The sequence below is a fragment of the Sturnira hondurensis genome, unplaced genomic scaffold, assembly GCF_014824575.4.
Source record: "Sturnira hondurensis isolate 20B ecotype Veracruz unplaced genomic scaffold, ASM1482457v3 Scaffold0002840, whole genome shotgun sequence".
NCBI classification, from domain to species: domain Eukaryota; kingdom Metazoa; phylum Chordata; class Mammalia; order Chiroptera; family Phyllostomidae; genus Sturnira; species Sturnira hondurensis.
The window spans coordinates 34689221-34702949 of NW_028075471.1; the positions used below are offsets into that span (position 1 = coordinate 34689221).

Here is a 13729-nt window from a genome sequence, read left to right on the forward strand (position 1 = left end):
TCCCGGCTCTAGCGCCCCCGCTGGCGTTCCCTGGGACAGGTCTGGTGAGGGAGAAACAAATTCAGCAGCCAGGTGCCTGCCACCTGACAAAGACAACCACCAACATTTAAGCACCAAGCCCTCTAAATGTGAGTACTGTTTATGTGAAAAGCTCCAGCAGCAATATAAAATGTGGCTGACTTAGTTTAATGATGAGCTGCATCTAAGTACACTTTAGCAAGAATTTATATCATACAAGAATCCTAAAGGAACGTATTAGCTAAGGTGAATTTTGGAAATGTGTACATATTAATGCATCTAGAGAACTGTTTTCCTAATCATTAAACAAAAAAGTGCATTTCCTTACAGAAATGTAAAAAAACACCATATGATTTAATATATATTATATAATATATACAATGTACATATTATATAATGCATATATTATATATAGATAAAACAGCTGACAGTTACTTCCAAATTTTAAAAATCATTCAGTGGATTGGGTTCTCAGCACAACAAATCTAACAAATACCTTACTGATCACACTGTACTTCAAAAAGCACACTGTTCAATAACCCCTCCAAACTGCAAACTTAGAGGCATTTTTAAGGATCACAGAAATACGCAGAAGCATAGTACAGTTGCTGACCATATCCTAATAAAAATCTGTCTAAGGAAGTAGGTTCATTTTTATCAGTTAAATTTTTCCCTGTGAAAGTAAGTCAACTGTGCCATTTTACTGTAAGGTGTTACAGAAGGCACTCTCTGAGCCTGCCCGCCTTGCTTGCTGTGTACATGTTAACTTAGTATTAGCCTGTCTTTCCAACAAATGAGAGTGCAGGGTATTGCTCTTCCTTTTTCCATTGAAGTTAGAAATGAAGGGGGAAAACGCCAACATGTCTGTACAGGTCAGAATGGATAGCCATACATCTCTGAAATAACAAAACCACGTAGCACTGAGCAGACTTCTGATGTCAGATTTGGATGGTAAAAGACTGGCTGTAGCACTGACATCGAAGTTCTTCTTTTGTAAGAAATTATATTAGGAAAGAAGGCCAATAACTATTTTCTCTTTTCATTAGTTAAATACTGGGCTAAATGACAACTTTACAAAACTATTTCAAGTATTTATCATCACAGTGAAAATGTGAGATCAATGTTCGAATGAATGAGTTGAAAATTCCTGATGAAAAAGGTAAGGGTACTAAAACAAAACATACAAAATGCTTCAACGCATTTCTTTATGTGGTATGAATACACTGTCCATAAAAAGTTAGAAAAATTAAGATAAATTATATATTAGTACACCTTTCCAACCATATTTTCTATAAAAATTCAGAATGGTGTACTGGTATTTCAATCTACACAGTAAAAACGCCTGGACTTGGCAGGTAGCTTCTATCTGCACACATGTTTTCTCAGTAGAAGGATTAATTGTTGTAATCATTTTCTAAAAGTTGGATTTTAATTGTGAACCTTTTGAGTCATCAGTAGACCCAGCTGATGGGGACCCACTGGGGCTCCACTCTCAGTTTCTCTATGGCAGTTTGTAGCTTTTCAAAGGCTTTGTCTAGATTGTCGTTTACGATGATCAAATCAAAATAGTGGTTGTACGCTCTTTGAATTCGTGCACTTTCATCCACTGTTTTCTTCAAGTCAGAGTCCTGTGGAAGAGTTTTAAAAGGCAATGTTTTTATTATAATGTATATTTACTTGCTCAAATACCAACTCGAAGTGAACATAAAAAACAAGTATGTTGGATAATTTTTATTGTGATTCTGTTATTAATTCTCAAAATCGAATCTACATAGAGTGTCAAAAAAGATACTACCACCTGCTCCTGTACTCACCTTTCCAGCTGTGCTCATGTTCTCATTTACGAGTATTCTGAATCTTCTGTTGTTCTGATATGAGGGTAAGATTCCTAATTAAAAGGCTGCTGACCTTAGGGTAAGATTTCACCTTAGGGTAAAATCTATGGTAACATATTTTTATCTTATGGAGACTAGATCACGGAACCCAATTTCTAGTGGCTGTTAACCTCCAAGCCACATTTGCTGACTATCTCTAAGAAAGAGAATCTTACAAATGTGCTTTGAAGACTAACTTTTCATTTATTTATTTTTTTAGCTAGCATTATTTATAATACACAAAATATTTCTAGTCATTTTGGAATGATGTAGGGAATACATAAGTAATGGGTTCTGTGTAAGTAAAGCTTTTTATTAAATTGCAAGTGTTTTGAAATTTCACACTAATTCTACGAGTTATTCAGATATTTATTTTATTTAAAGATTTTTAAATAAAAANGAGAGTGTCAAAAAAGATACTACCACCTGCTCCTGTACTCACCTTTCCAGCTGTGCTCATGTTCTCATTTACGAGTATTCTGCATCTTCTGTTGTTCTGATATGAGGGTAAGATTCCTAATTAAAAGGCTGTTGACCTTAGGGTAAGATTTCACCTTAGGGTAAAATCTATGGTAACATATTTTTATCTTATGGACACTAGATCATGGAACCCAATTTCTAGTGGCTGTTAACCTCCAAGCCACATTTGCTGACTATCTCTAAGAAAGAGAATCTTACAAATGTGTTTTGAAGACTAACTTTTCATTTATTTATTTTTTTAGCTAGCATTATTTATAATTCACAAAATATTTCTAGTCATTTTGGAATGATGTAGGGAATACATAAGTAATGGGTTCTGTGTAAGTAAAGCTTTTTATTAAATTGCAAGTGTTTTGAAATTTCACACTAATTCTATGAGTTATTCAGATATTTATTTTATTTAAAGATTTTTAAATAAAAATATGTCCTCATTCAAGGACATGTTCACTGATTTAGGGAGAGAGGAGATGGGGGAGAGAACCATCTACATCAGAGAAAAACATTGATTGGTTGCTTCCCTACACATGCCCCAACCAGGGATTGAATCCACAAACTTCTGGTGTATGGGATGATGCGCCAACCAATTAATCAACCTGGCCATGGCAAATATTTACTGAGTTTCTATTAAAGTGTTTACTGTGTTTTATTATTTATGGCTATAACAATGAGTAAGACAAAGTGGGTTTCTACCCTACAGTGGATAAGACAGATAAAGGGCAAATAAACACAAAAACCTGCAAATTGTACGAAGTACTACAAAAGAGATCAGGAACAGAGTACTTTAAGAGGTCTACTTCTGATAGAGCGATTGCAAAGTCACAAAGTAAATGACTTTCAAACTGAGAACCACAGTGAGAGAAAGAGCCCTCAGGGCAGAGGAAACAACCATGCAAAATCCAGGAGGGAAATGACCCTGATGTGTTTAAGACACTGAAAGAAGACCAGGATGCACAGAAGGTTAGGGGAGAGCTGAGTAAAAATTTGAGATGGGCATAGAATAGGTCTTAAAGGACCTAGATGGCAAAAGTACGTCTACAGTAGTTTGTATGGAAAATAAAGCAATAATTAATAATGATATAAGAATAAACTCCGTTTCACATACTTACAACTAACTGTAAATCTACTTTTGCCCACCCCTGTATTTTGGTGATAAAATCATCAGGATGAGCTAATGGGCTGGAAGTGAAAAGTGAGGAAAATGAACGAATTGAGGATTCTTTTGGGTCCCTATCTTGAGTAAATGGGTATAGAAGATGCACAGCTGGCAAGTAGGGATGGAGAGAACGTGATTTATTGGGGAAGCAAATGTTCTACCTCGTACCTGTTAAAGGTTAATTAAGTATGCGAGAAATCCAAGTGGAAATGTAAGTAGGTGATTGGTTATGCAAGTCAGAGCTCTGAGGTCTGAGTTACCTGTATATAAATTAGAAATCATCAGCATAATGACAGTATATAAGTTAATATAAAGGAAAGTATAGACAGAGAAGTGGGTTCCCAACTAGGCCGGAGGGCCACTAATACTTTTAGTTAATACTTTTCACTGAGATTCTTAAATAAGTTTGAAAAACTTAAAATATCTTTTATTTCAGATCTATAAATAGGCCATGGTTCAACTTGAAAATAATACTTAACCTATTAAAGTCATTAGCAAAATGTCTTGTTAAAAACAAAATCAGGCCTTGGATGGGTGGCTTGTTTGGTTGGAGCATCCTCCCATACGCCAGAAGGGTTCGATACCCACTTGGTGCACAAATGAGAGGCAACTGATCAATGTTTCTCTCTCACACTGATGTTTCTCTCTCTTTCTCTCCCATCTTTTCCCTTCTTTCTAAATCAACGAACATATCCTTGAGTGAGGACCAACTTCAATAAGCTCCTATTGGTGGGACAATTTGACTCAGTTCATAAGTTATATTAATGTCTAACCACCATGCTGTACACTTGAAACATAATATTAAATGTCAACTTTAACTGAAAATTTTTTTTAAAAATTTTAAAAGATGGGAAAATCTGAGCATCTATGAGAACAGTAACTGCAATTACACATCAAGTGAAAATCCATGTGTTCATAATGAAATTAGAAAACAGCCCTGGCTGGTGTAGCTCAGTGGATTGAGTGCCATCCTACAAACCAAAAGGACACCGGTTCGATTCCTGGTCGAGGGCACAGGCAACCAATCAAGATGTTTTTCTCCCTCTTTCTCCATCCCTTCCCCTCTCTCTACAGATAAATAAAATCTTTAAAAAAAACATAACCCAAACCTTATTTGGTCACCCATTGCCTGTGGAGGATGTTACGGAACAGCCCATTATTCTGAAAACTGACCCATAAAGGGAAAGAAAGTATCAAGTATATATCTTGACTTTCCTATAGAACTCTAATTTGGAGTAATCAACTAGTTGATGAACAACAGTTATTTTTTTTTGAAGAACTCTAGTTTATAAAATCAGAAAGAGTCAAAAACTTAGAATATTACCAACTCACAATGCCTAAAAACATAGTAACTAACCCAGGCAAAGACCAATGAAACCTGCTGAAATCATTAGGTGAAAAACTACTGGGAAACTTTACAGACAAGATTCACAACACCTGAACCCACTGATTAATATTAGCACAAAAAGAGAGACAGCCTTTTTCAGATACCTAAAAATGTAACAAAGCAAGTACCACTTATCAATTATTCTTGGAAAAAAAAATGGAACCTGCATCTGATCGAGCCTCTCAGTTCACAGGAAATATAAGAAACAGAGGAGGAGAATGACACAATGGAGACAGAATTGACAAAATTCCACTCGAGAGGATAAATGACAACAATTTTTTTAAACAACTAAATTAGATTAAAAGAACAGAGGAGGAAGGCAGTGAGAATTTAAGATTAAAAGAGATTAAAGGGATGTCTGCTTTCAGCTACGAGGCACTAACAGGAACCAGGCTAACCCTCCTGGCCTGACCACTAAACCAGACAAAATGTATGGAACAACAGTTTTTTAAGACATCAAGAAACAGGCCATGAAAGAGAGATCCTAGGGAGACTGGAAACAAATGAAGTGAGCCCTGGATCAACCCCAATTACCAGACTGAGTTTCCAGAAGCTGCAACATGGCGAAGCATTGCCCAGAAGGAGCCTATTGGACTCTCTAAGTTGGGACAGAGCTGTGAGTCCAGGGAGACNCAGGCTAACCCTCCTGGCCTGACCACTAAACCAGACAAAATGTATGGAACAACAGTTTTTTAAGACATCAAGAAACAGGCCATGAAAGAGAGATCCTAGGGAGACTGGAAACAAATGAAGTGAGCCCTGGATCAACCCCAATTACCAGCCTGAGTTTCCAGAAGCTGCAACACGGCGAGGCATTGCCCAGAAGGAGCCTATTGGACTCTCTAAGTTGGGACAGAGCTGTGAGTCCAGGGAGACCAAGAGTCTGCAGGACAGAATACCAGAATGGAATAGCAGAGCACAGAGAGAGAACTTCAAAGTCCTGCAAAAGGTCCCCTTCTAGCATGTGGCCAAGAACCAATTGTGAATGTGTACCACTACCCAAGTCACCAAAGAGCCACCAGAAAGGCTGAGAGGTATTCATCCTGAGCCAGGAACAGGACCTGTTCCCACCAGGCAGAATAAAAAACCCAACGATGCACTGGCCATTTGGGAGAGTGCTCAAATGGTCTTGCTTCAGTAGTGAAAAACAAATGTCCTGAGAATGAGAACTGCTCTGGTCTTACCTAACAAATTTGATATGCAAGACCTGAAAGAAACAGACTAGTTCCAAATAACAGCATCCTAGAACAAAGCTCATGCCTGGCATCCAATAAAAAAGTAAGAGGATTACAAAGAAGCAGGAAAATATGACCCATCCTGAGGAATAGACATTCAACCAAAACTGACACAGAACTGATGCAAATGTTCGAATTAGTCAGCAACACGAAAACACTTCTACCTATACTGAAGCTATTCAGAAAGTGAAGTATAGACATTCAACCTGAAAAAGAGCAAAGAGGACTAATAAGACCTGATTTTAAGACCTAGCAGCTATAGAGTAGGGAGAGGTGGAAGCAGCAGGAGGGAGGGATTGTGAAGGGGCGCAAGGGAGCTTTTGGAGGAGATAAACATGTCCATTACCTTGGCTGCGTGTCAAGGCTGCATGCAGGTATACATATGCACAAACATCTTAAGTTGTACTGTCAATGTGTACAGTTTATGGTATGTCAATTACACCTCAATTAAGTTGGAGAAAAAAGATTTAGAAGACCTCAAGTAAATGCAATGTATTGATCTTATTTGGATCTTGATTTTGAACAAAGCAGCTATAAAAAAGTTATAAATCTTGAGGAAATTCAAATAAAGATTATATATTGATGACACTAAGAAGCTGCTCTTATTAATTTTTTACATGTTAATGGTGTTATGGTTATTTTGAAGTCTCTATCTTTTAGAGATATATACTGAAGTATTTATGGTTGATATGACATCAAAGATTTGCTTCAAAATAATTCAAAGGAAGTGAGGAAGTGAGGAGAATTGTGATTAAAACAAAGTGGCCATATATTATTGAAGTTAGGTGATGGGTGCATGGAAGTTCTTTTTTGTATATATTTTAAAATTTCTACAATGTGAAAAAAGAGAAGGAGAAGAAGAGAAAGCATCTAATAGAAACTAAAATGTTACTGGGGCCAGTTTCCTCACTAGTAAAATAAGGGGGTTGAGTTAATATGCATGATTTAAGACTGGTCCATTTCATTTACATACAGGAAGTAAACATTTGTTTTAAAATAAAGTGAACAATAATTTTTACACTAAAACAATACTGTTCTAAATCCTAACTATATCTAGTAAATGAATCTTTATTCTGTAATACCTTATATAGTATGTTTATTTCATAAATATGAGTATATAGAATTAAAACATGCTCAAAAAAAAGGACAAGGAGAAGTTGTAGGAGGAAATAACGTTGTTAGCCTAAAAGAACTGCTCACCGTCAAAAGCTTGGTAGTGATGCCAGCATCCACTACGGCCTTGTGCATGGCGCGTAAAGTCTCTAGTTCAGGAGCAGCAATGAACACAACATAGGGCATGAACTCCGATGTCCTCAGTACTTTCAGGGCCTGTGTAGAAGAAAGATTACACACCAGCATACACAGGATTAGAATTTGTATTGTTACCTTTTATTTACTAAATAATCAAAGTCTACCTGCCCTCTTCCGAAGGATTAAGGATACAATTTAACACTCGCCCCACTTGTATCCTTTTGATTCTATAGAATACTTTCCCCAAAGGGTGATCCATTAATTGTGTTCTGACCTGTCTCACTACTCTTTGATCCTCTTGAACAAAGGACAGCACTAAACTTAATAAATGACCAGAAGTCATCAAGAATTATGTAAATGCATTCTCTGTGTTAACTGCAGGATTCTGTTAATATTTAAAAAGCCAGAAATTAATCTCAGTGTCTATTAATTGGAGAGTGTTTATATATATTAATATACATACACATTATGAAATACTAAGAGGCAATTACAAAGAATAAAAAAGCTCTATAATAACTGTCATAAGAAGATCTTCAAGTAAAACTGTTTAGTGAAAAAAGCTGGAGAATTTGTATAGGATTTTCCTATTCATGAAAAGAATCAACAAAAACAGAAAACACATTACACTTTGTATATGCATATGTTCACATATATATATTTTTACTTAAGGCATATTAAAAAGACATAAAGATATACACCAAACTCAGTATTTATCTCTGAGTAGGGAAGTGAGTTTGGGTTAAGTGAAGAGTAGTGGGAAGGGGTTGATGAATGAGACATGAATTGCAATGAGTATGAAATGAATGTTTATGTGTATGTGTTGGGTGGGAATGGATGTGACTTCAAATTTTTATTCTTTTATTTATGTATTTTTAATTTAGAAGATTTTTTCAATTATAGTTTACAGTCAATATTATTTTGTGTTACTTTCAGGTATATAGCAAAGTGGTTAGAGAATCATACACTTTACGAAGTGTTCCCCCTGATATTTCCATTACTCAATTGGTACCATGAATAGTTATTGCAATATTATCAACACTGTTTCCTATGCTGTACTTTACACCCCCATGACTATTTTGAGTCTGGTTTAAATTTTAAACTTAATATTTCCTAATGTATGCATTTATATAATACTTGGGCAAGTAAATATCAAATTTCTACCACATTTCTAGTGCTTGACTAACAGATCAGAGATTTATTTAACTTATATATATGCATAACATGGTTCTCTATCACCAACAGGTAATGGAGGGAAAGAATTACCTTCACAATCTCAAAAGAAAACAAAACAAAAACTCCACAGGAAATAAAATTTAAAAGAAACAGCTTTGGAATCCATGCAGCTTACTTGTGGGTTGACATCCAAAATGCAAGTTCGTCCAGTTTGGACAACTTCAAGAATAGAATCAATCTTGGTTCCATAGAGATTTCCTTCATATTCCCCATGTTCCAAATATTTTCCAGCTTTAATATCTGCTTCCATCTCAGAACGCGACACAAATTTATAAGCCTGGCCATCTTTTTCATCTTCCCTTGGTTTCCGTGAAGTAACTAAATAAAATAATGTTGAGAATTTATACAAAGACAGTGCAGGATATTAGAAAATAGATGAAAATAAACAGGGTTGCTTAAGCTTTTTCCATTTAGTGCCTCTAGCCAAATTTGGCCTGCTTCTTATTTTTTTGTAAATAAACTTTTATTGGACAATAGCTATGCTCATTCTTTTTATCACCTATGCTTCCATTTGTTTTCTACTGGTGGGGTAGTTGTGACAGAGCCTAGATGACCTGCAAAGCCTGAAATAGTTACTATGTAGCTCCTGAGTAAAACAGTTTTGCTGATTCTTGATCTATAGGAATGTTTTAAAAGATAGTCCCCAACATGCAATTTGTCTCAAAAAATGTGATTTAACCAAAATATAATTACCTGGAAGCAGAGTCCTAAATTTAATTTCTTAATTATGGGGAATCACAGTAAGTGTGAGATTTTGTTGCAAGGGAGTATCTTTTCCAGCTGACCAGCACTCCCCTTCTCCTTAAGAAATATCAATTATATCCTTTTCTTACACTTTAACATTTCCTAACTGAGTATCCAGCAACTGAGCGAAGTTCTCCCATCCTTAGTTAATTAGTATTATCACTTTTCTGAAGTGTAGTTTTACCCACAAGTTGTCTATTCTTCATCTCATCTCAACACTTATTTTAGCTTCTTGCTAATTGATGTTCCTACACATTAATCTTTCTATTTTGTACTTTAGTGGTGGAAACAGCCACCTCAAAGTTATTAAGGTCTATTAACTTTCTGTACTCCAATACGACGTGTATTCTTGCTGAGAGAATGAAGAGACCAAGTAAAAATTTAGAGATCCCATTGTATAATATTTTAAAGCTCTAAATACTTCCAGAGACATAAAACTCCTCTGCAACTGGGCCTTGCTAAGAATGGACTATAATCACCTTTTAAACTGTTGCAAAAGTGCAAAATTTGGTCGTCTCTGACAACTTGTAAATGGTGGCTTGGAAGAAAAGAGGTAGAGTATGTGCGTGTGTGTTACTTTCAGGTTTAACCTTAATCTGAGCTTAGCTGGATCAGTATTAAAAAGTTTTCAACTTCTAATCAAGTACTTACACATAGAAAATATCTGAAAAAAACACTAAAAACACATACAATTAAAATCGGAAAGTGATCCAGATTGAAAGTTGATGGTATTTTAACTATTTGTAATAAGCATAACACATCAAGAAAACTTTTATAAGAACAAAATGAACTTCAAACTCAAGCTCAATAATAAGGGTCCAATTGGTAAGTGAGACCATTATGTACAACTGGACTCCCTTTTTCTCTGTTTTCTGGCTCAACCTTGAGTGATCATCTCAGACCAATGCGCACCCATAGCATTTACAAGGTAACTTAAAGATATTCAAGGTGTTAAGACGATGGCTTTTTATAGTCAAAACTGGGTGATCTCTAATGTTTCTAGAATTATCCACCAACAATGGTGTGATAGAACTTCTAAGGCAATTTAAAACTCCCCAGATAAATATAACCTAGGACTTGGCTCAGTAACTGTGAACGTAGTTTTAGAAGAGAACTACTTTTTTGGTAAAGCTCTACAGTGAAACCACGTACATGGGACTGTGCTGCTTGAAATACATACGTATAGGCACACTCTTGCTCCCATTGCCATCTCAGCATGCTGACGCAATCTTAATTCTTGGCCAAGTGTTTTTAGTTTGCCAGTGCACTTTAACTACACTCCCATCCTCTACTGAACAATTGAAAAACAAAACAAAAATTATACTGCCACATATTAAAGCCTCTTTTCATTCCTAGAAAAGAGAAACTATAATGAGATGTCACCTCACACCTGTCAGAATGACTATCATCAATAAATCAACAAACAACAAGTGCTGAGAGGATGTGGAGGAAAGTGAAGCTTTGTGTACTGTTGGTGGGAATGCAGACTGGTGCAGCCACTGTGGAAAACAGCCCATAATTTCCTCAAAAAATGAAATATGGAACTGCCTTATGTCCTAGTGATCTCACTTCTGGGAATATATCTGAAAAAACTCAAAACACTGTCAAAATAATATATGCACCCTTATGTTCACTGCAGTGGCATTTACAATGGTCAAGTCTTGGAAGCAGCCCAAGTGTCCACCAGTAGATGAGTGGATAAAAAAGCTGTGGTACATTTACACAATGAAATACTACTTGGCCACAAAGAAAGAAGGATATCTTACCTTTTGGGTCAGCATGGGTGGTCAGGCAGAGTATTATGCTAAGTGAAATAAGCCAACTTGACAAAGAAAAATACCATATAATTTCACTTATATGTGGAATCTAATGCACAAAATAACCTAACAAACAAAATAGCAACAGACTCATAGACACAGAGACGAGATGGACAACTGTTAGAAGGGAGGGGGGCTGAGGGGCTGGGTGAAAAAGGTGAAGGAATTAAGCAAAGAAGCCAAACGAATAAAACCCTCAGAGATACAGAGAACAGTACAGTGATTAATAGAGGGAAAGAGGGGATAAGGGGAGGAAGAAGAGGGTAAAGCAGAGACATGTGGTATAGAAAGAGACTTGTCTTTGGGTGGTTAACCACAATACACAGATTATGTATTATAGAATTGTACACTTGAAACCTATATAATTTTATTCATCAGTTACCTGAATTAATTCAATAAAATTAAAAAAATAACTGGGACCTTCATGCATTGCTGGGAGGGTAAAATGGTGTGGCTACTGTGAAAAACAATGTGGCAGCTTCTCAAAAGGTCCCACACAGTCACTGTGTGACCTACTAATTCCATTCCTACATAGTACCTGAGAAAAACAAGTCACGTATGTTCACATGAACACTTGTATACAAACATTAATAGCAGTATTACTCATTATAGCTAAAAAAAGAGCAATCCAAACGTCCATCAACTGATAAACAGCTAAAATGTGGTGTAGCCATAAAAATGGAGTATCATTTAACAATAAAAAGTAACTAAATACTGCTACCTCCTATATGATGAATGAATCTTGAAAACTACATTAGGTAAAGAAGCTTATTACAAACACACATTAGATAATTACACATTTCTGTGAAATGTAAGATAGGCAGATTTATTGTGACAGAAAGTCCACTAATCATCAGCACAATGAGCTAAAAATACGCACACAAAGGCATATCATTAAATTTCAAAATACTGAAATACAACAAAATATAACAAAAGACTGAATATTTGTGAAAGAAAAACCAGGTCATGTATGAAATAACAAGAATTAGAATGACATTGAACTTCTTTACAGAACTGATTCAAGTAAAATCTTGTGAGTTCTACAATCCAGAATTTCTATCCTTTGCTAAATAATCAAATACAAGGCAGAAAATATACATCTTCGAATCCAACAACGTGGAAATTAATCCCATACATCATTTCTGGTGAAGTTACAAGAGGATGTGTCCAGAAAAACAAGGCAATAAACTAAGAAAGAAGAAGAAGATGCAGGAACAACAGCTCCAACCCAGGACAGCAAGGAAAAGCAGCCACCTCACTGTGGGGGCAGCGCGGCAGCTGGGACAGACAGCACGTGGTGCTCCCTGAAGTGAAAAGCCTGAGGTTCTGAGAGAGAGGTCTCTAAGGAAAAAAAAATGACCTCATAAGTAAGTCTTTGGTTTAAAACAAAACTATATACACATGAAATCAAGGTAAGAGAAGAAAAAAGGCTGTCCAGCAATTGCTGGGTGGGGGGAGAGGCAGAGGCTGTCCAAGAAAGTACCACTGAATTAACTGAAGCTAGAGCTACCTTTACATTGGGAGGATCGTCAGGAAGTCAACAGAAGAGGCCTGCACTGGATAAGGCAAGAAACAGCAGAATGCAGACAACTAAGAAATATGGAAGACTACCAAAAGAAATACCAGAAAGAAAGGAAACCAACTGTTTCTGGGAAGTAGGCCCAAGGTAGAGGCAGAAGAAAATGCTTATTTTTTCCATTAAATGTCCTTAAGAACTATTAACTAAAATACTGTACATGTATTAATTTGATAAAATAAAATACTTAAAATACTTTGAGCAGAGTGAGGTTTTTACAGCTACGGAACTAGGATCTGTCAGAGTTTAGTGATTTACAGTGCTGACAATGGAACCCAAAACCCCACCCGAGGGGGCAGTGATAAGGTTCCTCTCCTAGCAATCCCTAAGGACTTTAGCAATAAGATTAGTCACTGCAAATTAAACCTCAAAAAAGGATGAAAATAGAGAAACTCTAAAATTCATCTAAAAGACATGGAGTAACATTAGGCTAAGATTTGACTCAGAACAGTTTAAAGGCACTAAATTAATATGCCTAAAGAAATACTGCGTTAATCAAAATAAGGGGGTATGGTCAGCAATACAGGCACAGAAAGGAGACTTATAAAGGCAACACCGGCCTGCCTCCTGCATTCTTTAGGGGACAGAGCTGTAAGTTCCCACAAGTAAAGGCTCGTGGATCCTTACAATAAGGACAAATGTGTATTAGCCCTCATAATAAGTCAATATCATCTAACTCTTTGATCTAATTCCATTCTCATCAAGAACACTTCTGACATCATTATTGAACTTAACATGTAAATATGCAAATAAAGGAAAGAATGCAAACATCATGAGTGTTTGATTCACTTAATGGTAATACTTCCCATCAGTATCATTTTATTTTGTACATCAATCTTTGAGACCTTAGTTAATGCTGCCTGCTCTGGAAGAGGAGTCACTCTTGATGCACTATCAAAAATCAGGCTTGTGATCCTGCAGGATCACACAAACTAATGAAGGGATTGCCACAGTGAGAAGT

At 36.2% G+C, this 13729-nt stretch overlaps 1 protein-coding gene across 2 annotated transcripts in view; it reads right to left on the reverse strand.

Annotated features, from left to right (window-relative positions):
* The window catches only part of PALS2 (protein associated with LIN7 2, MAGUK p55 family member), a 43347-nt gene continuing 29618 nt past the window's right edge, over positions 1-13729 (reverse strand). For both annotated transcript variants that reach the window (XM_037041285.1, XM_037041284.1), the window contains 3 exons: positions 8747-8949; positions 7348-7476; positions 1-1646 (listed from right to left, as the gene is read on the reverse strand). In XM_037041285.1, coding sequence (XP_036897180.1) covers positions 1470-1646; positions 7348-7476; positions 8747-8949 — 509 coding nt within the window. In that variant the 3' untranslated portion in view covers positions 1-1469. The remainder of the gene's footprint in view (positions 1647-7347; positions 7477-8746; positions 8950-13729) is intronic.